Below are 25,032 nucleotides of genomic sequence, written 5' to 3'. Positions count from 1 at the left end.
ATTGGTGTTCCCTGGCCAAGCGCGGTGACGCACACCTGTAATCCCAGCACCTTGGGAGGCAAAGGCAAATTAATTAATTAATTGGGGTAAACTGAAAACCCCCTCCTTTGAATTTGATCAATTTGTTAGAACAACTCACAGAACTCAGGGAAACACTTCACTTACATTTACCTATTACAGAGGATACAGATGAACAGCCACATGGAAGAGATACACGATGCATAGGGCAAGGGATGTGGGAAAGGGCTTGGAGCTTCTGTGCTCTTACCAGGAGTGCCAGGTACATCCATGTGCTCAACAATCCAAACCCTGTCCTTTCGGGTTTTTATGCAGGTTTCATTAATAGGCATGACTGAATAAATCACTGGCCATCAGTGGTCAGCTCAATCTTTGGTTCCACTCCCCTTCCCAGAAGTTGGGGGATGGAACTGAAAGTTCCAACCCTCTAATCACACGGTTGGTTCCCTTGGCAACCAGCCTCCCATCTTGAGCCTATTCAGGAGTCCCCAGCTATCAATCATCTCATTAGCATATAAAAGACATTTATAACTTAGAAGTTCTGAAGGTTTTAGGAGCCAGGAACCAGGGGCACACACCAATTATGTATTTCTTTTTTTTTTTTTTTTTTTTGAGACGGAGTGTCGCTCTGTTGCCCAGGCTGGAGTGCAATGGTACGATCTCGGCTCACTGCAACCTCTGCCTCTCGGGTTCATGCAATTCTCCCACCTCAGCCTCCCACATAGCTGGGATTACAGGCACCCGCCATCATGCCCGGATAATTTTTGTGTTTTTGTAGAGATAGGGTTTCATCATGCTGACCAGGCTGGAGTATTTCTTATTATATCACAGTATCACATCAGCAAAGCTACAAGTTGGACCTCTTCATATGAAAAAGGAGCTCCCTTCTTACCACCATCTCCTTGTTGCTATTTTTTACTCAGTGCATGCACTCTGCCACAACTGTACCCAACCCCTTCAATAGTGTCTTTCCTCCTCCTGAGGCCATTCCAAAATCCTCCACAGTTCTTTCATCCTCCCCCACATCAAATCAATCTGCTCTCACAATGTCAACTATTATCTGCAGAAAAGTCATTTTGCAGACTTGTCCTCTCAAGTTTCATATCTGCATCACCAACTGCCTATTCCACCTTTCCCAATGCATGTCCAACCACTTCAATCTAGTGTGTCAAACTAGCTCTCCACTCCTAATCGTCCCATTTCCTTGAGTGGACCCTTCTTTCTCCAAATCACCTGAGAGGAAAAGTAAGATATTTCTGACTTCTTCCTTTACTTTATTTCCCCAAAGGGAAACCAGTCATGAAATTTAAGACACTCTGTCTACTTAGCATTCTTCCTCCTTTTATTATTTCTACCACGCCCCTAGATCTGGACTTACTGCAACAGTATTGACTGAAGCATGTGTCTCCAAGGTGTGCCCTTCCTAATTCCACCCTGAAGGCAACCTCCAGATTAACTTTGCTGTATTGCTTGATGAGGTCAATCCCTTTTCAAAAATGGTCCATGAGTACTTACTAAACACTGTGGTGGCCCACCCGCATCACAATAACCTGGGATGCAAAGTCCTGAGACTCATCTTCAAGAGGATTCAGTTGGTGTAGAACAGGGTCTTGAGTGCAGTTTTAACAAGCATTCCAGATGACTGTCATGTGAGATTTCTTAGCTTGGGTCCACAAGACTCCACAGTCGACCCTTAATCTTCATTTTTTTTTTTTGAGGCTTATTTCCATTTCCTCCTACCTTGCACTCTGTTATGTGAACTGCGCTGGTCTTACACTGAACTCCTGGAATAAACCTTTCAAATGCCTGTCTGCAGTGCTTTACTCCACTAAGTTTCTTCCTTGTGAATCCTTACCATATTTTATTTACCTTTTCCAGACCCAGCTCAAGATCCACCCTCTCCATGAGCACCTGTGGTGTGTCCCTTTCACATGGTAACTTCCCAAGGCTATCTTACACCACTGTTCACTTACCACATGGATATGTCCTATAAGCTTCATGATGGCTTTTATAGGAAATCTCTGGGGATTAACCTCAAATGCAAAGCCACACTGGCAGAAGGGGGTGGGAAGAACCCTGGTCCAGTTTGGCCTCCTATTAGCAATATTGCCCAGTCTCCTTCCCCAACAACTTTATGGAACACTAAGGCTTCCTAGAACAAAGTTTTAAAAACAATTGACTTAGAAAAGATAGATATGTTCGATGTGAATTATACCTCCACAAAACTGTTAAAAATACAAATAAAACTTGAATAAAGGAATAAGAGTGAAGAATAAAAAACTGCAGAGAGTTGTAGAGATCAACAAAATGGCCTGAAACATCCCTTTCTATTTGCATGGCAGCCTCAGCCCAGTCTCTAACCCCTCCAACACCAAGTGCAGGACTGTTAAGGTAGCAGCCTAACTGATGTCCCTGGCTCCAGACTCTCCCCTTTAAAACACCCAGTCTCAGGAATCTGAACATCCTACTTTGTCATCTTCATGCAGCATTTGGAAACTGACTATACAGTTCTGTCCTCCAATCTTTATGCGGTAATTTTGCCTCAAGTTTCCACCTTAAAGGAGTGTGAATGATTAGTAGCCTATGTTAGAAAATCTATTGCTGGCTGGGTGCAGTGGTTCACGCCTCTAATCCCAGCACTTTGGGAGGCTCAGGTTGGGCGGATCACCTGAGGTCGCGAGTTTGAAACTAGACTGAGCAACATGGAGAAACCCCGTTTCCACTAAAAATACAAAATTAGCCAGGCATGGTGGTGCATGCCTGTAATCCCAGCTACTTGGGAGGCTGAGACAGGAGAATTGCTTGAACGCGGGAGGCGGAGGTTGCAGCGAGCCGAGATCGCGCCATTGCACTCCAGCCTGGGCAACAAGAGTGAAAGTGCGTCTCAAAAGAAAAGAAAAGAAAAGAAAAAATCTGTTGCTGCTCTCACAAACCAACAAGTCTCCAGGGATCAGGCCCAGACCAACTTGGACAAGGTATCTATTTCTAGAGAAAGCAATTATTCATTACCCACTGATTAAATCACTCTCCTATATTATAAGAGAGTGTGGCTCTTGGGAAATGCAGTTTTACTTTCCTCCTTCAACTAGGTGTTTCCCTCGGTCACCGGGGGAACTCAGGACATCAGAAATGGTTCAGTCTACAGTCCACAAGATCTCTGATGAGATTACCTCAGTTGCTCAACAGTTATGTTAGAAGATAGAATTGACTTACGTGGAATCAAATAGAAAGAGAGGAGTGTAGGAATCACATCCATTTTCTCTTATGAGATAAATCCCAAGCTCTCTCTCCCTAAGGAAAGGTGGAGGAGCAATATATCTCTTAAAGCCCTACTAAGAGAGGAAGGTCAAGAATACAGCCTAGTGAGAAGGGTGAGTCCGTATAAGATTAGTGAAATTATAGGTAGCTCTTGTAGAGCACAGTTTAGGAATGCCAAACAAGTGAGCAAACCTGAGGAAAAGATACAGGTTACGGCAGCTAGATCTGAGGGATGTAAATCTACAAATTACTGAAAAGTGAAACCAGTGGAAGGGTTTATGTAACTGAGTGACTCGCTCTCCTGAAGCCTTACCCTTTATCAGCTTCAGGAAGGAGCCTCTTTCCTCCTCCTCAGGTGGGCTCTGGAGCAGCAGTTCTCAAAGCATGGTCCACAGACTCTGAGGGGACCCTAAGATCCTTTCAGTAGTCCTGCTATGTAGAAAATATTATCATAGGCCGGGCGCGGTGGCTCAAGCCTGTAATCCCAGCACTTTGGGAGGCCGAGACGGGCGGATCACGAGGTCAGGAGATCGAGACCATCCTGGCTAACACGGTGAAACCCCGTCTCTACTAAAAAAAAAGTACAAAAAAAAAAAACTAGCCGGGCGAGGTGGCGGGCGCCTGTAGTCCCAGCTACTCGGGAGGCTGAGCCAGGAGAATGGCGTAAACCCGGGAGGCGGAGCTTGCAGTGAGCAGAGATCCGGCCACCGCACTCCAGCCTGGGTGACAGAGCGAGACTCCGTCTCAAAAAAAAAAAAAAAAAAAAAAAGAAAATATTATCATAACAAAACTAAGAGGAAGCTGTGTGCGGTGACTCACACCTACAATCCTAACATTTTGGGAGGCCAAGGTGGGCAAATAGCTTGGGCTCCAGAGTTCAAGACGAGCATGGGCAACATGGTGAAACCTTGTCTCTACAAAAAAAATACAAAAATCAGCTAGATGTGGTGGTGTGTGCCTATGGTGGGAGGATCACCTGAGCCTAGGGGTGTCGAGACTGCTGTAAACCATGATTATGCCACTGCACTCCAGCCTGTCTTCAAAAAAAAAAACAAAGAAAAAGAAAAAACCTAAGATGTTATTTGCCTTTTTACTGTGCTGACCTTTCCACTGACAGCGCAAAAGCAGTAATGAGTAAAACTGCTGGTGACTTAGCATGAATGAAGACGATGGCACCAAGCTGGAGTCTTCCCCACTACACTTTTCCACCACACAGTGAAAGAATACAGCCAGGTTTACTTGATGGCACAGTGCAAATTTTTTTTTTTTTTTTTTGAGACAGAATCTCGCTCTGTTGCCAGGCTGGAGTGCAGTAGCATAATCTCAGCTCACTGCAAGCTCCGCCTCCTGGGTTCACGCCATTCTCCTGCCTCAACCTCCTGAGTAGCTGGGACTACAGGCGCCCGCTACCACACCCGGCTAATTTTTTGTATCTTTAGTAGAAATGGGGTTTCACCATGTTAGCCAGGATGGCCTCGATCTCCTGACCTCGTGATCCGCCTGCCTCGGCCTCCCAAAGTGCTGGGATTACAGGCGTGAGCCACTGCGCCCAGCCCGACACAGTGTAAATTATATTAAATCTTGATCCTTGAGTATGCTTTTTAATATTCTGCGTGATAAAATGTGAAATACATATAAAACATTTATACTGCACACAGAACGTGATGATTATCTCTAAATAAAGCACTTGTGTCATTGTCTGAATTGCAGGATTTTTCTGTGGAACGCCATGTTTACTTGAAAGAATGAATGACACATAAGTAATAGTTATTCAGACTTTGGTATCTGGCAAAGGTTCTGGAAAATGAAACAAGGTAAGCCTGTCACTTCAAGGAAACCAACCGACTGTACTTGTTGCCAATGATAAAATTTGAGCTTCCCAAAGAAAATTAGAATTTTTGCAAAATGGGGCTGGGCGCGGTGGCTCACGTGTGTAATCCCAGCACTTTGGGAGGCCGAGGCACGTGAATTGCCTGAGGTCAGGAGTTCAAGACCAGCCTGGCCAACATAGTGAAACCCCGTCTCTACTAAAAATACAAAAATCATTGTTGCCAATGATAAAATTTGAGCTTCCCAAAGAAAATTAGAATTTTGGCAAAATGGGGCTGGGTATGGTGGCAGACACCTGTAATCCCAGCTACTCGGGAGGCTGAGGCAGGAGAATCACTTGAACCCAGGGGGTGGAGGTTGCAGTGAGCTGAGATCGCACCATTGCACTCCAGCCTGGGTGATGAGAGTGAGACTTCATCTCAAAAAAAAGAAAAAAGAATTTTGGGCCGGGCGCGGTGGCTCAAGCCTGTAATCCCAGCACTTTGGGAGGCCGAGACGGGCGGATCACGAGGTCAGGAGATCGAGACCATCCTGGCGAACCCAGTGAAACCCCGTCTCTACTAAAAAATACAAAAAACTAGCCGGGCGAGGTGGCAGGCGCCTGTAGTCCCAGCTACTCGGGAGGCTGAGGCAGGAGAATGGCGTGAACCCGGGAGGCGGAGCTTGCAGTGAGCTTAGATCCGGCCACTGCACTCCAGCCTGGGTGACAGAGCAAGACCCCGTCTCAAAAAAAAAAAAAAAAAAAGAATTTTGGCAAAATGGTATCTGCCACCATGAGTTTGAGTGCTTCCCAATACTTTACTTCTCTGAAGAGATTGTGGTGATATGATTTTTTTTGACACTATATAATAAACTGTGACATGTGGGAGATCTACATAACTCAGTGAACCAGTATTTTCAAACAGTAGCTCCTCGCATACTGTTTCAGTCAACAGAGAGTCCCCATAGAAGACAATGTCCCATAAGATTTTCATTCCAGGCCAGGCACGGTGGCTCACACCTGTAATCCCAGCACTTTGGGAGGCCAAGGTGGGTGGATCACGAAGTCAGGAGATTGAGATCATCCTGGCTAACACGGTGACACCCCATCTCTACTAAAAATACAAAAAAATTAGCTGGGCATGGTGGCGGGCCCCTGTAGTCCCAGATACTCGGGAGGCTGAGGCAGCAGAATGGTGAGAACCGGGAAGGCACAGCTTGTAGTGAGCGGACTGCACTCCAGCCTGGTGACAGAGCGAGACTCCGTCTCAAAAAAAAAAAAAAAAAAAAAAAAAAAAAAAGATTATCATTCTGTATTTTTACAGTAGCCTTTTCTATGTTTCAATGTTTACATGCATTGTGTTGCAACTGTGTTGCAACTGCAGACAATACTCAGCATGGTGACATGCTGTTCAGGTTTGTAGCTTAGGAGCAACAGGCTATACCACGGCTGTAAAGCATGACTGTATCACTTTACAGAATCATGCATGGATCTAAGACCCAGTCAAAGTGAGACAGATCCATGGATTTTAACGTAACAAAGTATGAAAAGTTCACTGATACCATTTCAGATTCTACACTGTAACTAGCCTTTTCAAAATCATGCCTTGTTTTGCATAGCCAATACCCACAATTATCTGAGAAAACTACTGAAAAACTTCATCCTTTTCCAGCCATATGTGTAAGGCTGGATTTTCTGCATTATTCAATCAAAACAACTATCACAATAGATTGGAGACACAGATACGAAAATCCAGCTGTCTTCTATTAAGCCAGACACTAAAGAGATCTAAAAAACAATGCCACTCTTCTCACTAATATGTTTTAAACAGTAGCATTTTTAAATGAAAACATTAAGTGAACTTATGCTAACCATAACTTAGGTCAGAAATGCTGTTTGTGTTAACTTACTTATGTTAGCATAAAGTTAATGTAAATTGTAACATAACTTATGTAAAAATGTTATTCATGTTAGTAATGGGCTTATTCCCTCTAAATGAATATTTGTTTCTAATATGATAAATATTAAAATATAGGCTGAGCGCAGTGGTTCAAGCCTGTAATCCCAGCACTTTGGGAGGCTGAGGCAGGAGGATCGCTTGAGCCCAGGAGTTCAAGACCAGCCTGGGCAATATAGTGAGACCCCCATCTCTAAACAAAATTTAAAAATAAAAAATCGAATATTGAAATACATATATATCCCCTTTTTCTAACTGAAGATTCCAAAGAGCTTTTTCAAGTACATAAAGAAATCCTGAGCCCAAAAACTCTGAGCACTGCTGGTCTAGAGAAGCATTAGGGTCCAGCTTATCTATGAGGGCTCCGAAGGACAAGGTCCTTTGTATTGTAAGGCCTAAAAGAAACTAGCACTCTCAGTATTTGTTCCCAATTCTGCCAGAAGAGAAGGTAAGAAGTAAAAGGCATTAAAGGAAAACCTTTTATCTGCAATCTACTGACTTTTGGTGATTTACCAAAGCACCTGATCTCAGGCTAAAATCCAGACATTATGATCAGACAATTCCAAGGTCATAGAAGGAATCTAGTGAGAAAGATTCTAAATCTAACTAAATTAGGAATCTAGTGAGAAAGATTCTAAATCTAACTCCAAATTATGAGTATCAGATAGATTCTGAAGTTAAGGCTTCATCTAGATATAGATTTTCAGCAAGTAACAACTTGCTATTCACACATATTAATTTCTGTATCTGGTTATGTATTCTCTCTGTCCCCTTCTTCCTTCCTCTTTCCTCTACCCGTCCTTTCAATGTTGGTGTTCTTCTGAGTTCAGATTTCTCACTCTGCCTGGCACACAGTGAGCACTCAACAAGTGGCAGCTGCCATTATTACCTCTCTCCCAGAACCATCCCTTCCATGTCATGGCTTCAACCACCTCCTATATTCTCAACTCTATCATCACCCAGGCCTCTCTTGTGAGCTCCAGATCTACAAAATGAACTCCTGGGCCTTTCTACCTGGATGTGCTGCTGCATCACCACCCACATGGTCACTGAAATCAGAAACCTACAATCATTCTACACTGCTCCTTGTCCCATTCTCCTACCTCTATTCTGCCACCAGGTTTTGTCAACACTACCATGGTTAAATCTCTCTAAACCCTCTCCATTTCCACTAGAGCAACCATAAAGCCTTCATCATCTCTAGCCTAGGCCACTATAATAGCTTTCCATTGGCTCCCTGCCTCCAATCTAAAATTCTTCCTATTCAACCAACATATTGACACTACAGTAATCTTAAACCCAAATCTGACATTATTTTTCTGCTAATTGTCTTTCTGTGGTTTTCCTGGAACATACTCTTTACTTGATTTTACTCATGTATCCCTAAAAGAATTTTTTTTTTTTTTTTTTTTTGAGACGGAGTCTCACTCTGTCCCCAGACTGGAGTGCAGTGGCATGATCTCAGCTCACTGCAAGCTCCACCTCCCAGGTTCACGCCATTCTCCTGCCTCAGCCTCCCGAGTAGCTGGGACTACAGGCGCTCGCCACCAAGCCTGGCTAATTTTTTGTATTTTTTAGTAGAGACGGGTTTTCACTGTGTTAGCCAGGATGGTCTCGATCTCCAGACCTCGTGATCCGCCTGCCTCGGCCTCCCAAAGTGCTAGGATTACAGGCGTGAGCCACCGCGCCCAGCCCCTAAAAGAATTTTTAAAACCATGTGTTCCTTACATATGAGGTAACATCTAGACCAGACACAGTGGTTCACTCCTGTAATCCCAGCACTTTGGGAAGCTGAGGCAGGAGGATCACCTGGGCCCAGGAATTTGAGACCAGCATAGGCAACATAGCGAGACACCTATCACTACTAAACATTTTTAAAAATTAGCCAGGTGGGTGGCGTATGGCTATAGTCTCAGCTACTCAGGAGGGTGAGACAGGAGGATTGTTTGAATCCAGGAGTTGGAGTTTACAGTGAGCTATGATCACACCATGGCACTCCAGCCTGGATAACCTCCTGGGCTCAATACATCCTGCCACCTCAGCCTACAAACAGCTGGGACTACAGGAGCATGCCACCATGCTTGTCTAATTTTTATATTGTTTTTTGTAGAGAAGAGGTTTCACCATGTTGCCCAGGCTGGTCTCGAATTCCTGGGCTCAAGCAATTAGCCTGCCTAGGCCTCCCAAAGTGTTGGATTTACAGGTGTGACCCAACACACTCGGTCTTAAAAATAGTTATTAACTATCTTACTGAGTAACACACACTTAAACTAAATCTCTTTAAAAATTTTACAAGTTTTACCCAAAATAACTTAAAAACCCCATTGTCCCAAAAGACATTCCCATTACATTTAACTACTGTGTTCTTTTCAGAATATCCTAACAAGGAACACGCTTTACACTAATGGGATTGTGTATTGGGAAGCCTTCCGTGTTAGGAGGTAACTTAAATCACTAAAGGAGGTGTTCCTGAAAATAAGTATTTCCAAAGTATTCTTTGTTTGTATCTGAGGACATTTTTACACTCAGGTCAATACACCATAGTAAAATTTAGGAAGTGTGAGGGATTTGCCACACACAGCCTCCTCCCCTTTTTTTGTAAGGGCAGTTGTAGAAAAAGAGTTCACTGGGGCCGGGCACAGTGGCTCACGCCTGTAATCCCAACACTTTGGGAGGCTGAGGCGGGTGGATCACGAGGTCAAGAGTTTGAGACCAGCCTGGCTAAGATGGTGAAACCCCATCTCTACTAAAAAATACAAAAAACTAACCGGGCGTGGCAGCGTGCGCCTCTAATCCCAGCTACTCGGGAGAATGAGGCAGGAGAATCGCCTGAACCCGGGAGGTGGAGGTTGCAGAGAGCCAAGATCGCACCATTGCACTCCAACCTAGGCGACAGAGCAAGACTGTCTCAAAAAAAAAAAAAAAGAGTTCATTGGGAAGCTGACGATCTGGAAACGTATTCATCTAAAGCTAGATGAGCAAGTGTATCCTTTGGGAGTCTAGGGCCCTAATTACTTCACCTTGAAAACCACTGCTCCAGGAATGTAGTTCTAACTCAGTAAAACATCCAAGGCCCTTTGTGATCTAACCCCTACTAACTTCCCTCTTCCTGGATGGCTCCCTCCAAATCTAGCTCAGGTCTGTCAAACTGTTTCCAGTTCTCTTTTCAGGACTTGCTGTATCTTTCCTAAATCCACTGTGTATATGGAATGTCCTCCCACCTCTTTACTCCCAGAAAACACTTGATAATTTTTCAAGGATTGATTCAGTCCAATGAATAAGTAGCTGCTAACTTTCTGAGCACAAAGTGAGTGGTTTAAATGCAAACAGTGTCTCAGTACTCAGTGCAAGAAACGGAAGAATGGGATGGAACACTATCCCAAAGGGTCCCCCAAATGCTTATTGATTGGCTAAATCAACAGATGTTGCAGTTAAGGAATAGGTGATTTGGAGTATCTGAGAAAGCAAAGACGATTCCATCTAGGAAGGATTAAAATATTTCCTAGATCCAGAATGGGAATGTGAAGACCAGGAGGAATGGGAATAATGTCGTTTTCTAAGTAAGTCCGGATTAAGTATTTCCTGTTCTATCACAGCACACACCACAGTATGGCAAATGCTCGTTTACTTGATTAATAAACTCCTAGACTATAAATTCCATGAAAACATGCTTGTCCTATTAGCCACTCTATCCCCTCAATCCCTTCCACTGTACCCAGGCTCATTAAATACTTGTCAATGTTTACTAAAAATTGTTTAGTGAATGATTAAAGGAATGGATGAATGAAGAATTAAATTCCACAGGATCTCAGATCCTGTTTGAATCTGTAGAGTTTAGGAACGTATTCCTCTACAGATACTGAGGATGGAGAAGTAAACATGTAGATATCCATGTTAAATTCGGCCCTGGGGCCTGCGAGGAGCTTAGGCTCACACCCAGAGAGAATTTAAACCTCAGCACGGCGGGACAGAGGTGGCTCGGAGGCCAGGACTAGGGGATGGGGCAGGGTTCGGGCATCCGGAGGCGAGGCCGACTAAGTTCGCGGGGCGTGGCGGAGAGGAGAAGGGCTCCGAGGAGGCGCGAAGTCCCGGCCACCCGAGGCCGCGGCTCCCTGGCCTCCCGGGTGATGAGAGGTGGAGGGAGGGAGCGGGGCTAGGGTGAGACTGGCCGGAGGGCTGGGGACCCGCGCGAAACGACTCCGGTAAAGGGAGGTCGGGAGCGTGGGACCGGTGGAGGGTCTGGGGTCGGTTCCCGTGGCTCCGCAGCCGCACTCACCTAGGGGATCCACCTTCGCCCCGGCTCGGCACCGGCTCCACGCTACTTCCTCCCTCGGCCTGCTAGGCTACCAGGCAGCCTCAGGCGCCCCTAGCAACCACGCACCGCCACGCGTGACCCGCGCACTCGGCCGCCAGCGCCGCTGCCGCCTGCCACTCACTGCGCGCGCCCCCAGCGGACAGACAGAGGGTCTGGAAGGAGAGGGCGGGAGGCAAGCGCGGGGAATCTCGGGGGTTCTGGGGCCTGTGGGGCGGGTCGTCACCTGCCTCGCGCACGCGCAGTCCGTTCAGTGCGGTGGGACCGGGCGAGCGGAATTCTGGGAGATGTAGTCCCGGGGTTAAAGCGCTGAAAGGCTCCATTCTGAGCGTCCAGGACTCTCCCTTTCTACTCTGATTCTACCTACTCCCTATGGACTGTTTTCTTTTTTAGAGACAGAATCTTGCTCTGTCGCCCAGGCTGTAGTGCAGCGACGTGATCATAGCTCACTGCGAACTTGAACTCCTGCTCAAGCGATCCACCCGCCCCCAGCCTTCCTAGTAGCTGGGACTATGGGCACGCCACCATGCTGGGCTATTTTTTTAATTTTTTTCTTAGGACAGGGTCTCACTATGTTGCCCAGACTGGTCTTAAACTCTTGGCCTCAAGTGATCCTCCTGCATCAGCCTCCTGGTCGCTGGGATTACGACGGGAGCCCCCACGCCTGGCCTGGACTCTTTGGCCTTGCCTCAATTGAAAATCAAAGGGCCCAGTCTCTGTTGAAGGATTTCTAGTAAAAGCCTTTGAGTTTGACCCCAGGAAAGGGGAGATTGCCCCCGATTCACTCTGCCTCCCTCTAACCCGCCCTTCCCTAACCCCAACCTATCCAGCGGGGCAAAATTAAAACCACCTGCCTGCTTTATGGGCTTCAAGTGTGAATTTTAGGAAATACTGACTCAATTCCTTATCTCGTTAGCTCCCCAGGCAAGACAGATCGTGCTACTATCTCAGATGTCCGTAGACCTGAGAGATTTGGAGATCTAAGAAAGCTGGAAGATGAAAGGATCTTTCCTAGGCAATTGGCTACAGAAATAAAGGGGACAAAGATAAAACTAATCTGATGAAAACAATCTGGACCAGAGGAAGGATCTCAATAAATAACTTATTTAGTCAACAGTCGTTGATGGATGCTAAAAGTATTAGATAATCTACGGGAGAATTTTACACTGAAGGATGTACACTGAAGATCACCTATATGTACTAATCAATCTTAGATAACGAAACATGGCACAGCTGTGCATTGTGTTTCTTGATGTGATGCAATTGCACAGAAATATTTATGAAGTATAGTGTATTTTTGTAAAAAAAAAAAAAAAAAGTTGAGTGACTCCAACTGAATAACACTACAAAAAAGCAATCAGACAAATCCAGAATGTGGGCCAATGTACAGAACAAATGACCTCTTCTTCCTTCAACAATTTCAGGGTATAAAAATGGGGGGAGATGTTTTAGATTATAAGAGATTTAAGAATATATTCAAATGTTGGCCAGGTGCAGTGTCTCACACTTGTAATCCCAACACTCTGAGGATCACTTGAGGTCAGGAGTTCAAGACCAGCCTGGGCAACATGGTGAAACCCCGTGTCCAACAAAAAATACAAAAATTAGCCAGGCATGGTGGTGCACACCTGTAGTCCCCAGCTACTCAGGAGGCTGAGGCAGGAGAATAGCTTGAACTCAGGAGGCAGAAGTTGCAGTGAGCCGAGATTGTGCCACTGCATTCCACCCTGGGCAACAGAGCAAGACTTCATCTTGAAAAAAATAGAAATAAAAAAAAGAAATATATTCCAATGCAATGAGTGCAGCTTGTTTGGATCCTGATTCAAACAAACTGTAAAATGACACTTTTGAGACTGAGAAACAAAAATTCTAAGTCCTGCCCCAACCAACTGAATGGACCCCGCCTTGGCTAAGGGGACGCTAGAGCAACCTTAAAAACTGAGTTCGCGGCTATGATGAGATGGGAGGTCCAACATGCCTCAATACGCCCCTTCCTTATTAACCTTTAAGCAGAATTCTTTCCTAAGGAGTAAGCAGAAACCAGCTCTAGAAATCAAGAAAGGGATGATTCATTGGTTTTAGAGGCCAGAACCAGACTCCCTACTCTTTGCACTTTTCTTCCTTTTTTTTTTTTTTCCTTTTTTTTGAGAAGGGATCTCACTATGTCACCTAGGCTGGAGTGCAGTGGCATGAACACAGCTCACTGCAGCCTCAAACTCCTGGGCTGAAGCAGTCCTCCACCTGAGCCTCCCAAGCAGCTAAGACCACAGACACAAACAACCACGCCTGGCCAATTTTAAAATTTTTTGTAGAGACAAGGTCTTTATGTTGCCCAGACTGTCTTTGCAGTTTCAAAGTGAAAACTCATCAGTTTCACAATACATCCCTTCCTAAAACTGACCATCTCCAGATGGGTTTTGGAGGAGGGTGCACAGTGAGGGTTTTCATTTCCTGTGCTATACCTTTTGACATCAGAGGGCTGAAAACTGCTCCCTACGATCACGTGAATGCAGCCATTTTTTGAATATGCAACCCATGAAGAGGCATGAAGCTCAATTGTGCATGTACTTGTCTCTGTCATAATCATGACTCCTCCTATAGCTTATTAAATATGTATATTTAGCCAGCCCACTCTGTGTAAATTTCTGTTCCCTTTACCCCTCCCTCAAAGTACCTGCTATCAGCTTCTGCCAGAAACTATACTTCCTAGCCTGACAGAATGGCCACCTTGCAGGCTGCAACCCTTTATAAGAAATAAAGCTCTCCTTTTCAAATTTATGAACCCCAAGATTCTTCGTTGTCAAGACTATGGAAAAATCTGAATAAGGATTGGGAACATTAAGAACATAGCTGATGTGGTAGGCCCAATGGCTCAAGTCTGTACTCCCAGTATTTGAGAGGCTGAGGTCGGAGGACTGCTTGAGTCCAGGAGTTTGAGGCTACAGTGAGCTAACACTGCACCACTGTGCTCCACCCTGGTGATCCCCTCTCTTAAAAAAAAAAAAAAAGAAAAATAGAGCATAGACAACGTTAAGAAACTACTATTTATTCTCTTATTGTAGGGAGCTGAACGGTGGCCCCCCATAGAGAAGATGGATCTGTATCCTAATTCCAGGAACTTGTAAATATTACCTTATATGGTTGATGGCGTTTAGGAAATGCCACCCCAAAATATGACACTTTGGTATGTTGATTACGTTGGACAAAGGGCACAAGGTAATAGCAGATGCAGTCGGGGGGTTGTCTGAGTTCCTCCAAAAGGAACTCAACTGGTATGAATCCTTTCCCTGAGAATATTATCAACTGGGAAAAATGAACTGAGATCACAGCAGAGGAAACTGGAGGTTCACACTGTGCCCAGACAATCACCTATTCTCCTGAGGGCTGCTGTGAGATAACTTTATTTCCTGAGAGAGTTTTATCTACAGAACAAGACCACTTTCATTTACCATAGAATTCCTCCCCTCACCATCCCAAAACTTGTGTCTCCACCACCTCCCAGAAGTCCCAAGCTCCTATTCCTTCCTGTAGCTCAGGATGCTATATAAGCCTCGAACATCTGACCCTTCTTTGAGTCTCATATTTTGTAGGACACTTACGTGTATGTACAACAATAAATGTGGTTTTTCTCCTGTTAAACTCTTTTTTTTTTTTTTTTTTTTTGGTGACAGGATCTCATTCTGTTGCCCAGGCTGGAGTGCAGTGGCATGATCTCGGCTCACTGCAGCCTCCGCCTCTCGAGTTCAAGCGATTCTCCTGTCTCAGCCTCCTGAGTACCTGGGATTACGGGCATGTATCACCATGCCTGGCTCATTTTTGTATTTTTAGTAGTTTCACCATGTTGGCCAGGCTGGTCTCCAACTCTTGACCTCAGGTGATCCACCCGCCTCAGCCTCCCAAAGTGCTGGAATTATAGGCATGAGCCACCATGCCCAGTCTTTTTTTTTTTTTTTTTTTTTTTTTTGAGATAGTCTCGCTCTGTCATCCAGGCTGGAGTGCAGTGGCACGATCTGGGCTCACTGCAACCTCTGCCTCCCACGTTCAAGCGATTCTCATGTCTCAGCCTCCCGAGTAGCTGGGATTACAAGCGTGCACCACCATGCCCGGCTAATTTTTGTATTTCTGGTAGAGATGGAGTTTTGCCATGTTGGCCAGGCTGGTCTCAAACTCCTGGTCTCAAGTGATCTGCCCGCCTGTAGTCCCAGCTACTTGGGAGGCTGAGGTAGGAGGATTCCTTGAGCCTGAGAGGTCGAGGCTACAGTGAGCCATGATCAAGCCACTGCTCTCCAGCCTGGGAGACAGAGCAAGCCCCTGCCTCAAAAACAAACAAACACCTGAGTAACAAAAGAATAGATATGGTAGCTGCTCAAGTAGTGATGAAGTACACTGAACTATCCTCTACCTGTGTGTGTGTTCAAAAATTTCCAACTGAAAGACAAGATGTTCACATTGAACTTGTTCCCACCCATTACCACTCCACTGCTAGCCTTCTCCATTTCAGTTAATGGCAATTCCATTCTTCCCACTGCTCAGACCAAAAACCTTGGAGTCACCCTTGACTGCTTTCTTTTGGTCATACCCCCACCTCCAATCAGTCAAGAAATCCTGTTTGCTCCATGTTCAAAATATATTCAAAATCTGACTACTTTTTTATCACTCCATTGGTATCACCCCAGTCGCCATCCAGGACACCATTGTCTCTTGCCTGGATTATTATTACAATAGCCTCCTAACTGTTCATCCTACTTCCCATTCTCCCCTACCCTCATAGACATTCACAAGACCAGAATGAAGAGTGATCCTTTTAGGATGCAAGGTAGATCATGTAATTCTCTGTTCAAAAACCTCCAATAGATGCATCCTCCATTCAAAGAAAGAACCCAAGTCTTCACCAACGTCTACAAAGCCTGCAACATCTGGCCCCCACCATTATCTTCCTGTCTCATTTCCTACTATTCTCCACCTTTTTTTTTTGAGACGGAGCCTCGCTCTGTCGCCCAGGCTGGAGTGCAGTGGCCGAATCTCGGCTCACCGCAAGCTCTGCCTCCCGGATTTACGCCATTCTCCTGCCTCAGCCTCCTGAGTAGCTGGGACTACAGAAGCCCACCACCTCTTTTTTGTATTTTTTAGTAGAGACAGGGTTTCACCGTGTTAGCCAGGATGGTCTCAATCTCCTGACCTCGTGATCCGCCCGTCTCGGCCTCCCAAAGTGCTGGGATTACAGGCTTGAGCCACCGCGCCCGGCCTTCTCCACCTTCTTAAACTCATTTCATCCATACTGGTTCCTCATAGCTCCTCAGGTATGCCAGGCATGCTTTCATCTCAGGGCCTTGGCTTTTCCCCAGAATAGGTGCACGACTCACTCCCCTCGCCTCCTTCGAGTCTTTTCTCAAGCGTCACCTTCTAGTGAGGCCTACCCTGACCATCCAACTCAGCACTCCTCATCACCTTTCCCTCCTTTATTTTTCCTCCATAGCTTTTATAGCTTTTATCACCTTTCTACATATTATTCTTTTAATAATTTCACTATCTCCCTGACCAGAATGGAACTCTATCATGGGCACTGTTTTATCTCCTGTACCTAGAATAGTATCTGGCATACAGAAAGTATTCAACTCAAAAAATATACATTCAACTGAATTGAGAGAATCTGGATAGGAGAAAATTATGGTGCTCCCTAGAAAAATATTATTTTTGCTAAAGTATAAACACAGTGGACAATGAAGAAGAGGGTTAAACAAAATTTCTTATAAAAATAAGGGCACTTTACTTATCTTTCATTTCTAAAACAACTGGAATTTAAGGAAGGACAGAAAGGAGTCTCATTTTATGGATGGAGAAATCAAGGCCCTGGAAGCTTGTTCTAAGCCATCCAATGAGTTAAGGTTTTCCAATGCTTCCAATTAGATTATAATTCTAACAGGTCCGACTAAAAGTCCTTTCTGGTAAATTGCACAATCTTTATAATAGCTACCCTTCTAAAGCAGCTTGGATTCCCTATACATTAGAACTCCACTAAATATTAAAATTAGTCACTAAGTCTGAGCAACCTAATTTACCGCTCTGTTGAATCCTACCCTTTCCTATTTCAGCTCCACCGGCCTTGACTTGAAAGTAACCAAATATAGTTCATTTAGGAAGGAGGAAATTGGAAGGCAAGAAATGATATAAATAAGCTGCCAGACCAGGATCTTGTGTGAACAGGACACCAGCACTTCCAACAACACCACATAGAAGCTAAAAGAGGGGTTGAGCCTCCCAACCCTTGTCCTGGGAGCTTCAAGTATGGTGAGGCATAATTTTTATTAAAAGAGTTTACAAACAGAACTATTAAACACACACACACACACACACACACACCCCAAAAAAAATACACTCTCCACACCCACCCACAGATAGGAATGTTGGCTAAGGGCTAAGGAATCCCTCAATAACTGGGACTGATGGCATTAATCCCCACAGCCTAGAGCTGAGACAGGCTCTGTCTTCATCACTGTCCTGGGGCCAGCAAGTCTAAGGCAAAAACCTGCTGGGAGGATTAAAGGAGCTCCAGAAAGGAAGAGATCTTTCAGGTTGAGGTTTTTGCCTAAGGTCCATGAGGAAGTTCCCTAGAGTTAAAGGCACATTATTGGAGAAAAGGCCCCTGGATGTAGAGAAGAAAGGACTCTTCTCTGGCACCAACAGCAATAAAATTTACTGGTTGAAAACATCCTGAATCTGGGAGAAGGAAGAAGCTTTATATATAAATCTCTTCTAGTCTCTTGTTCTCAGTTGAGTTGGCAGCCTGTCTCTTTTCTAGTCTCTTTAGCTCTCAGTTGAGTGGGTGGCTTGTGTAGTAGAATAAGGAAGAGTTGACAATAGCAGGGCAACCAAAGTTGGAGGCTGGACCACAGGAATCTGGAATCACATGCTATGGGTTGGCCTCAGGAGGTGAATGAGTTTCCTGCAGTGTTTGGCAGAGGCAGGCCTAGGACTGCTATGTGGCAGTGACTGATTCCCCAGAGAGAGCAAGGCTAGTTTCTCACTGGCACCCAGGGACACCAGTACCTGTAGGATAGAGAACAGATGATAGAACAGAACATGAGGCTCAGAAATGGTGGTGTCTGGGGCAGGTGCAGAGGACTTTCATTTACCCAGGAATTCCCACTTGAGAAGAGGAAGAAAAAGGAAATGGGCTCTTGAGGACTTGGAATAGACTGAATGGGAGAGGAGAAACCTTGGATATAGGAATCATCAGGACCAGAAGTCTACTTCCATTCTCTTTGGTTATAGACCATGAAACCAAGGCACTAAGGGACACATATACATGTCCCCAGGAAGACTTGATGAATGCAGCAGTAACTCACAGTAAGCCAAAAGGTCTAATTCCCAGCCTTCAATGCAGACCAGTGGGTTCTAACCTCATTACCAACAAGAATCCCATTAATTATTTTCCCCATGGATTGAACAAGATTCCTATAGGATCTTCACCATCAGCCAGGCAAGGTGGCTCATGCCTGTAATCCCACACTTTGGGAGGCCGAGGCGGGGGGATCATGAGGTCAGGACATCGAGACCATCCTGGCTATCACGGTGAAACACTATCTCTACTAAAAAAAAAAAAAAAAAATTAGCCGGGCATGGTGGCAGGTGCCTGTAGTCCCAGCTACTCGGGTGGCTGAGGCAGGAGAATGGCATGAACCCGGGAGATGGAGCTTGCAGTGAGCCGAGATTGTGCCACTGCACTCCAGCCTGGGCAACAGAGCAAGACTCTGTCTCAAAAAAAAAAAAGAAAAAAAAGATCTTCACCATCCTCTCAAATTTCTGTTCTGCATGAACTTCCTAATGCTACCACTTTGAGATGTCATAATTTGTATTACCATATGTAGACATGTGTGATTTCCAATGGGCTTTTTTTTTTTTTTTTAAAGACAGAGTCTCGCTATGTCACCCAGACTGGAGCGCAGAGGCATCATCTCAGCTCACTGCAATCTCCTCCTCCCAGGTTCAAGCGATTCTCTTGCCTCAGCCTCCCGAGAAGCTGGGATTACAGGCACCTGCCACTATACCCAGCTAATTTGTGTATTTTCAGTAGAGACAGGGTTTCACTATGTTGGCCAGGCTGGTCTCAAACTCCTGACCTCAAGTAATCTGCCCACCTCCATCTCCCAAAGTGCTGGGATTACAGGCAAGATCCACAGAGCCTGGCCTATTGGGCTCTTTATATACTGAAAATCGCAGTCAGGCAGGGTGGCTCACACCTGTATTCCCAACACTTTGGGAGGCTGAGGCAGGTGTTCGAGGAGGTCAGGAGTTTGAGATCAGCCTGGCCAACATGGTGAAACCTTGTCTCCATTAAAAACGCAAAAATTAGCCAGGTAAGGTGCGTGCCTATAATCCCAGCTACTTGGGAGGCTGAGACAGGAGAATTGCTTGAACCTGGGAGGTAGAGGTTGCAGTGAGCCAACATCGTGCCATTGTACTCCAGCCTGGGCGACAGAGCGAGATGCCATCTTAAAAATAAATAAGTAGGCTGAGCGCAGTAGCTCACACCTGTAATCCCAGCACTTTGGGAGGCCAAGGAGGGCGGATCATGAAGTCAGGAGATCAAGACCATCCTGGCTAACATGGTGAAACCCTGTCTCTACTAAAAAAATACAAAAAATTAGCCGGGCGTGGTGGCGGGCGCCTGTAGTCCCAGTTACTCGGGAGGCTGAGGCAGGAGAATTGCATGAACCCAGGAGGCGGAGCTTGCAGTGAGCCGAGATTGCGCCACCGCACTCCAGCCTGGGAGACAGAGAGAGACTCCATCTCAAAAAAAAAAAAAAAGTAAATAAATATATAATAAAAATACAAAAATTAGCTGGGCATGGTGACAGGCACCTATAGTCCCAGCTACTCAGTGGAGGCTGAGGCACAAGACTCGCCTGAACCTGGGAGGTAAAGGCTACAGTGAGCTGAGATTGCACCACTGCAATCTGGCCTGGAAGACAGAGTGCGATTCAGTCTCAAAAAAAAAAAAAAAAGAGCAGTTCACACCTGTAATCCCAGCACTCTGGGAGGCCAAGGCAGGTGGATCACATGAGGTTGGGAGTTTGAGACCAGCCTGACCAACATGGAGAAACCCTGTCTCCACTAAAAATACAAAATTAACCAGGCGTGGTGGCACATGCCTGTAATCCCAGCTACTCCGGAAGCTGAGGCAGGAAAATTGCTTGAACCTGGGAGGTGGAAGTTGTGGTGAGCCAAGATCACGCCATTGCATTCCATCCTGGGCAATAAGAGTGAAACTCTGTCTCAGAAAAAAAAAGAAAAAAGAAAAAAGAAAATTGCGCAGAAGAGGCAGGATAAAGTAGTGGTTAAGAGAATGGGGTCTAGACTCAGACTTCTGAGTTCAAAAGCCCAATCCTACACACTGTCCTTGTAACTTGGACAAGTTATTAAATTATTTGTACCTCAGTTTTGTCATCTGCAAAATTAGGATGGTAATAGTTTAAACCAGAAAATAAAGGTAAAATGCTTAGCATCGTGCTTTTCTCATGGAAAGTCTAAAAAAATAGTCAGCACCTTCGTGGCACACAGAGTAAAACTACTCTATCTCAGCATCTCTTAGTCTTCCCTCATCTCCCTCCTGCACAGCTCTAGAAGAGATCAACTGTGGTCCTTGAGATCTCAGACATTTCCCAGCCCACTGGAGCCCTCTTCTAGCTCCCTTCCCTTCTCTAAGGCTGGAGATGGTAATTGGAAAACTCACTCCAAGACACTGTCCCTGGGAGAAACACGGCATAAGTTTCTGGATGTCCTGATTCCAATTCCTTACAGATGATCTCAGATAAATGTTGTGAACTATAGGGGCCCTGATCATCATGGTTCATAAGCACTGTAGGGTATACCTGATGGATGCCAGGCTCCTGTTGCAGGCTCCGGAGGGCAATGAGGGCGGCCTCCTTCACATTTGGCTGGGGGTCTCCACATGCCATCTCTAGGAGTCGCTGGGGTACTTGGCACTGTAACAGCTCCTCTTCCAACCCTTCAGGTCCCAAGTTGCCCAGAGCTGATGCAACATTGCGCCGGATACCAGCCTGAGGATCTCCAAGCAGCTGGGTCATACTGGGCACTGCAACTGCCAGGGCAGGTCCCAGAGGACCAGCCTGATACGTTGCATTGCCCACAGCAAAGCTGGCACTGCACCGCACAACAGGATCCTTGTCTCCAAGCCCAAGCAGCAGAAGGCTGAGCAGTCCAGACTGGCTCTGCAGTGCCCCACGCAGGGCCATGCTGTGTTGGAGCAAGTGTCCCAGGAGCCTATAAGTGTGTGCCCGCACAGAATTCTCTGGGTGGCCCAGGAAGCTGCGCAGGGGCCGATAAGATTCATCAGAGCCAGCCAGAAGCTCTTGGATAAAGGACAAGTAGCTGGGAGACAGGACCCTGGCAGTATGGGCCAGCAGGGAGAGAAGGTCAGAGGTCAGCAGTGGCTGGTCACTCAGGAGGGCAACTGAGAGAAACGAGACAATGGTTCTAGGGGAGGCAGCCACTGTGTTCACAAACTGATTGAGAGAGGTGGGATCCGTGAGCGCCAGGCGTGTGAGGAGGCTGATGGGCAGCTCCACTTGCGTCAATGGAAGATGGTAGCAGCAGACCTGACAGAACAGGAGGTAAAACGATTCAGGGAGAGGGAGAGTATATGCAGCTAGAAAGAAGCCCAAAACCTGGGAGAGACAAAAGCCAAGCTATGGTGAGAAATGCCACAGAGAGCTGGAAGTCCCGCCCCATAGCACTCCACATGAGATACGATGTGGAGCCTGAGAGAGCAGGTTCTTTCCAAGATCATTCCTTACTTTGCAAGGACTCGGTCTCTGCCTTCAAAGACCCACTGTGAAAAAACAAAAAGAAACACCAAAAGAACAAAGACCCACTGTGCAATGCCAAGAATTGCCAGAAACATGATTTCTGGCCAAGGAGCTGAGTCTTCAGTGCCTAGAGTAGGATGTTCTCCCCAGTGAGCATCAACAGAACCAGGTGACGGACTGATGGAGAGGAGGAGGCACCAACCCAGCTTCCACCACGTGCCTCTGCATAGGCCTGAGTACTGTCTCCATGCCAACTTTTGAGTCAAGCCAGCTGCTCCACACTTACAGGGGCCTAGAAGAGCCCTGGAGCTGCTGGGAAGTAAATTAGAGGATATAAGGTTGGCTATCTTCCTCCCCCACCTTCATGCTAGCTGCCCAAGTACCTGCAGCAGATGGGCTGCAACTTCTGAGTCCCTGAGGTCGGCCAAGATATCTATAAGGAGGTCAGCATCCACGTCCAGCGCAAAGGGGAAGCAAAGGAGCTGGCAGACAGAGAGCACCACGACAGGGAGAAACTCAGACCCATGAGGCCTAAGGAGAGGAATGTCGAAGAGACTTGGTCTTGTTCACTTAACTTTTATCATTCCTCCCTCCCTCCTCCAATTCCTTTGCCCAGCTCCCGTTCTACAATCTGAGCCAGTACTTAGGTTTCCAGCCTAAACCTGATCTCATCTTTCTTGCTTCATAGCTCAATCTGTCAGTAACTTCTTTCCTGCCTTCTCTCTCCCTCCCCATTGCTGACTCTGTGGCTCTTCTTCTAGCTCAAACTCACGCGTGGCGCAGTTGATTCAGGAAGCTGGGGCAAAGCAGATGCTTCAGGATGGACATGAGGATACTTCCATGCTGGGACAGGCAGCTCAGGCATAACTGGGGCTCCTGGGTAAAGGTGGCCATGGCCAGGCTCAGCAGGGCTGCCATGCCTGGGAACACCAAAAATAGAGACCCAATGGAACAGGCAAGAGGCCCAGATACCCCTGCTTCCCCACAGTTCCCAGGGCTACACCTATTCAGTCCCTTCCCCATCTTAGAGCAGCTCTAGTGCAGACACCGCTTCCTGTCCCCAGGCAAAAGCAAAAAAAAGAAACCTCTGTGGGTTAACTCAGTTCTGGGCTGCCTCCTCTTGGAGATCAATGCACTCCCAAAAAGGATACTGATAGAAAGATACCCTGGGGAGAAATCAGTGTCCAGTCTGGCTCTGGGCTTGGTGGATTGGATAGCAAAAGCTCCCCTTCCTGTGCAGATGCCTCCTTGGGGAGCCTCAGGACCGTGGAGAAGCGGTGCCACAAAACGGTCCACATTTCTGAACTGGCCACATCCCTGATTAGGCCAGCCTTCCCCTGCTAGAGATAAAAGTGAAAGAGGGCCGGGGGAAAGACAGAAGTCAGGAGTTCGAATGCTTTTATTCATTCCTGTCCCTGACTTACAAGGAAAGGCAATCCCAGAAATAATTCCTTCCGCTTTTCCACCTAGTATTTCCCGGTTGTCTTATTTCACTTTCTTGTCAAACCTTAACCCTCTGACCTCACAACTCATGTGTATGTCTGCTGAAACCCAGGGAATTCATTTTATCCCCTACTGGATCCCAGGGGATGCAGCAAATGGTTTCCTTCAAAGGGTCGGTACTGAGGGCAGGCAGGGAAGTTCCAAGGCTATCACAGGCACAGTAGCTTGAGAGGGGAGGCTGTGGGTTGCTTCTTCATTCCTCTGGTCCAGAGGCTCCCCAAAATGCCCAGTTCCTCTCCCTTTACTTCCCATCCATCCCAAGATGCATCTGTACCTCAGTGAGGAGCTGCAACAGAAGGATGAGGAGACCATCATAGAATCCACAACTACCTGGTGGAGTCAACCGAACCTGTCAGAGAGAAACAAGAAGAATGCAGGTGCCTAAGAGGAATGGGGTGGCCGTTAAACCAAGGCAGGTCAGTGACGGTGCCATGGAGGGAACAGATTTGAGAGTCAACCGGAAGGTAGAATATATGGGGTCTGGGGGAACCATTTGGATGGGGGAATAATGGGGAAGACAGAACAGTCACTGATGACTCCCAAAGTTCTGACTTAGACTCCTGGATGAGTGTTAGTGCTATCACTAGTGATACAACCTGTCTGAAGGCTAACTTAGTCTAGAAAAAGCAGATTAATACTATTACATCGGTGTGTCTATCTTTCAAGTGTGTTGTGGGATAACATGTGAAAATGTTTTATAAATTATAAAGAATTCAGCCGGTGTCGTAGCTCACACCTGTTATCCCAGCACTTTGGGAGGCCGAGGCGGGTGGATCACGAAGTCAGGAGTTCAAGACCAGCCTGGCCGACACGGTGAAATGCCGTCTCTACTAAAAATACAAAAATTAGCTGGGCATGGAGGCGCGCACCTGTTGTCCCAGCTACTCAGGAGGCTGAGGCAGAAGAACTGCTTGAACCCAGGAGGCAGAGGTTGCAGTGAGCCGAGATTATGCCACTGCACTCCAGCTTGGCAACAGAGTGAGACTCCGTCTCAAAAACAAACAAACAAAAAAAGAATTCTACATATATAAAGGATGACAGGCCGGGCACAGTGGCTCATGCCTATAATCCCAGCACTTTAGGAGGCGGAGGCGGGTGGATCACTTGAGATCAGGAGTTCGAGACCAGCCTGGCCAACATGGTGAAACCCCATCTCTACTAAAAGTACAAAAAAAATGAGCCAGGCATGGTGGTATATACCTGTAATCCCAGCACTTTGGGAGGCTGAGGCGGGTGGATCACATGAGGTCAGGAGCTCGAGACCAGCCTGACCAACCTGAAGAAACCCCGTCTCTACTAAAAATACAAAAATTAGCTGGGCATGGTGGTGCATGCCTGTAATCCC

At 46.3% G+C, this 25,032-nt stretch overlaps 2 protein-coding genes across 33 annotated transcripts in view; both read right to left on the bottom strand.

The window, feature by feature from the left end:
* The window catches only part of TTLL4 (tubulin tyrosine ligase like 4), a 45,851-nt gene extending 34,303 nt beyond the window's left edge, over positions 1 to 11,548 (bottom strand). For all 23 annotated transcript variants that reach the window (XM_015111086.3, XM_028831122.2, XM_077957604.1 and 20 more), the window contains exon 1: positions 11,320 to 11,548. The gene's annotated coding sequence lies outside the window, so the exon portion shown is untranslated. The remainder of the gene's footprint in view (positions 1 to 11,319) is intronic.
* A 6,091-nt stretch (positions 11,549 to 17,639) lies between these two features.
* STK36 (serine/threonine kinase 36) overlaps positions 17,640 to 25,032 on the bottom strand; it is a 30,962-nt gene continuing 23,569 nt past the window's right edge. For 6 of the 10 annotated variants that reach the window (XM_015111078.3, XM_015111080.3, XM_077957594.1 and 3 more), the window contains 6 exons: positions 23,962 to 24,036; positions 23,350 to 23,524; positions 22,957 to 23,104; positions 22,568 to 22,715; positions 21,228 to 21,974; positions 17,640 to 18,402 (listed from right to left, as the gene is read on the bottom strand). In XM_015111078.3, coding sequence (XP_014966564.3) covers positions 18,259 to 18,402; positions 21,228 to 21,974; positions 22,568 to 22,715; positions 22,957 to 23,104; positions 23,350 to 23,524; positions 23,962 to 24,036 — 1,437 coding nt within the window. In that variant the 3' untranslated portion in view covers positions 17,640 to 18,258. The remainder of the gene's footprint in view (positions 18,403 to 21,227; positions 21,975 to 22,567; positions 22,716 to 22,956; positions 23,105 to 23,349; positions 23,525 to 23,961; positions 24,037 to 25,032) is intronic. The other 4 variants (XM_077957592.1, XM_077957593.1, XM_077957597.1 and 1 more) reach the window with 1 other exon arrangement.

The sequence above is a fragment of the Macaca mulatta genome, chromosome 12, assembly GCF_049350105.2.
Source record: "Macaca mulatta isolate MMU2019108-1 chromosome 12, T2T-MMU8v2.0, whole genome shotgun sequence".
Classification (NCBI taxonomy): Eukaryota; Metazoa; Chordata; class Mammalia; order Primates; family Cercopithecidae; genus Macaca; species Macaca mulatta.
The sequence above is the reverse complement of the archived record's forward strand: the minus strand, read 5'-3'. Positions and strand labels throughout refer to the sequence as shown.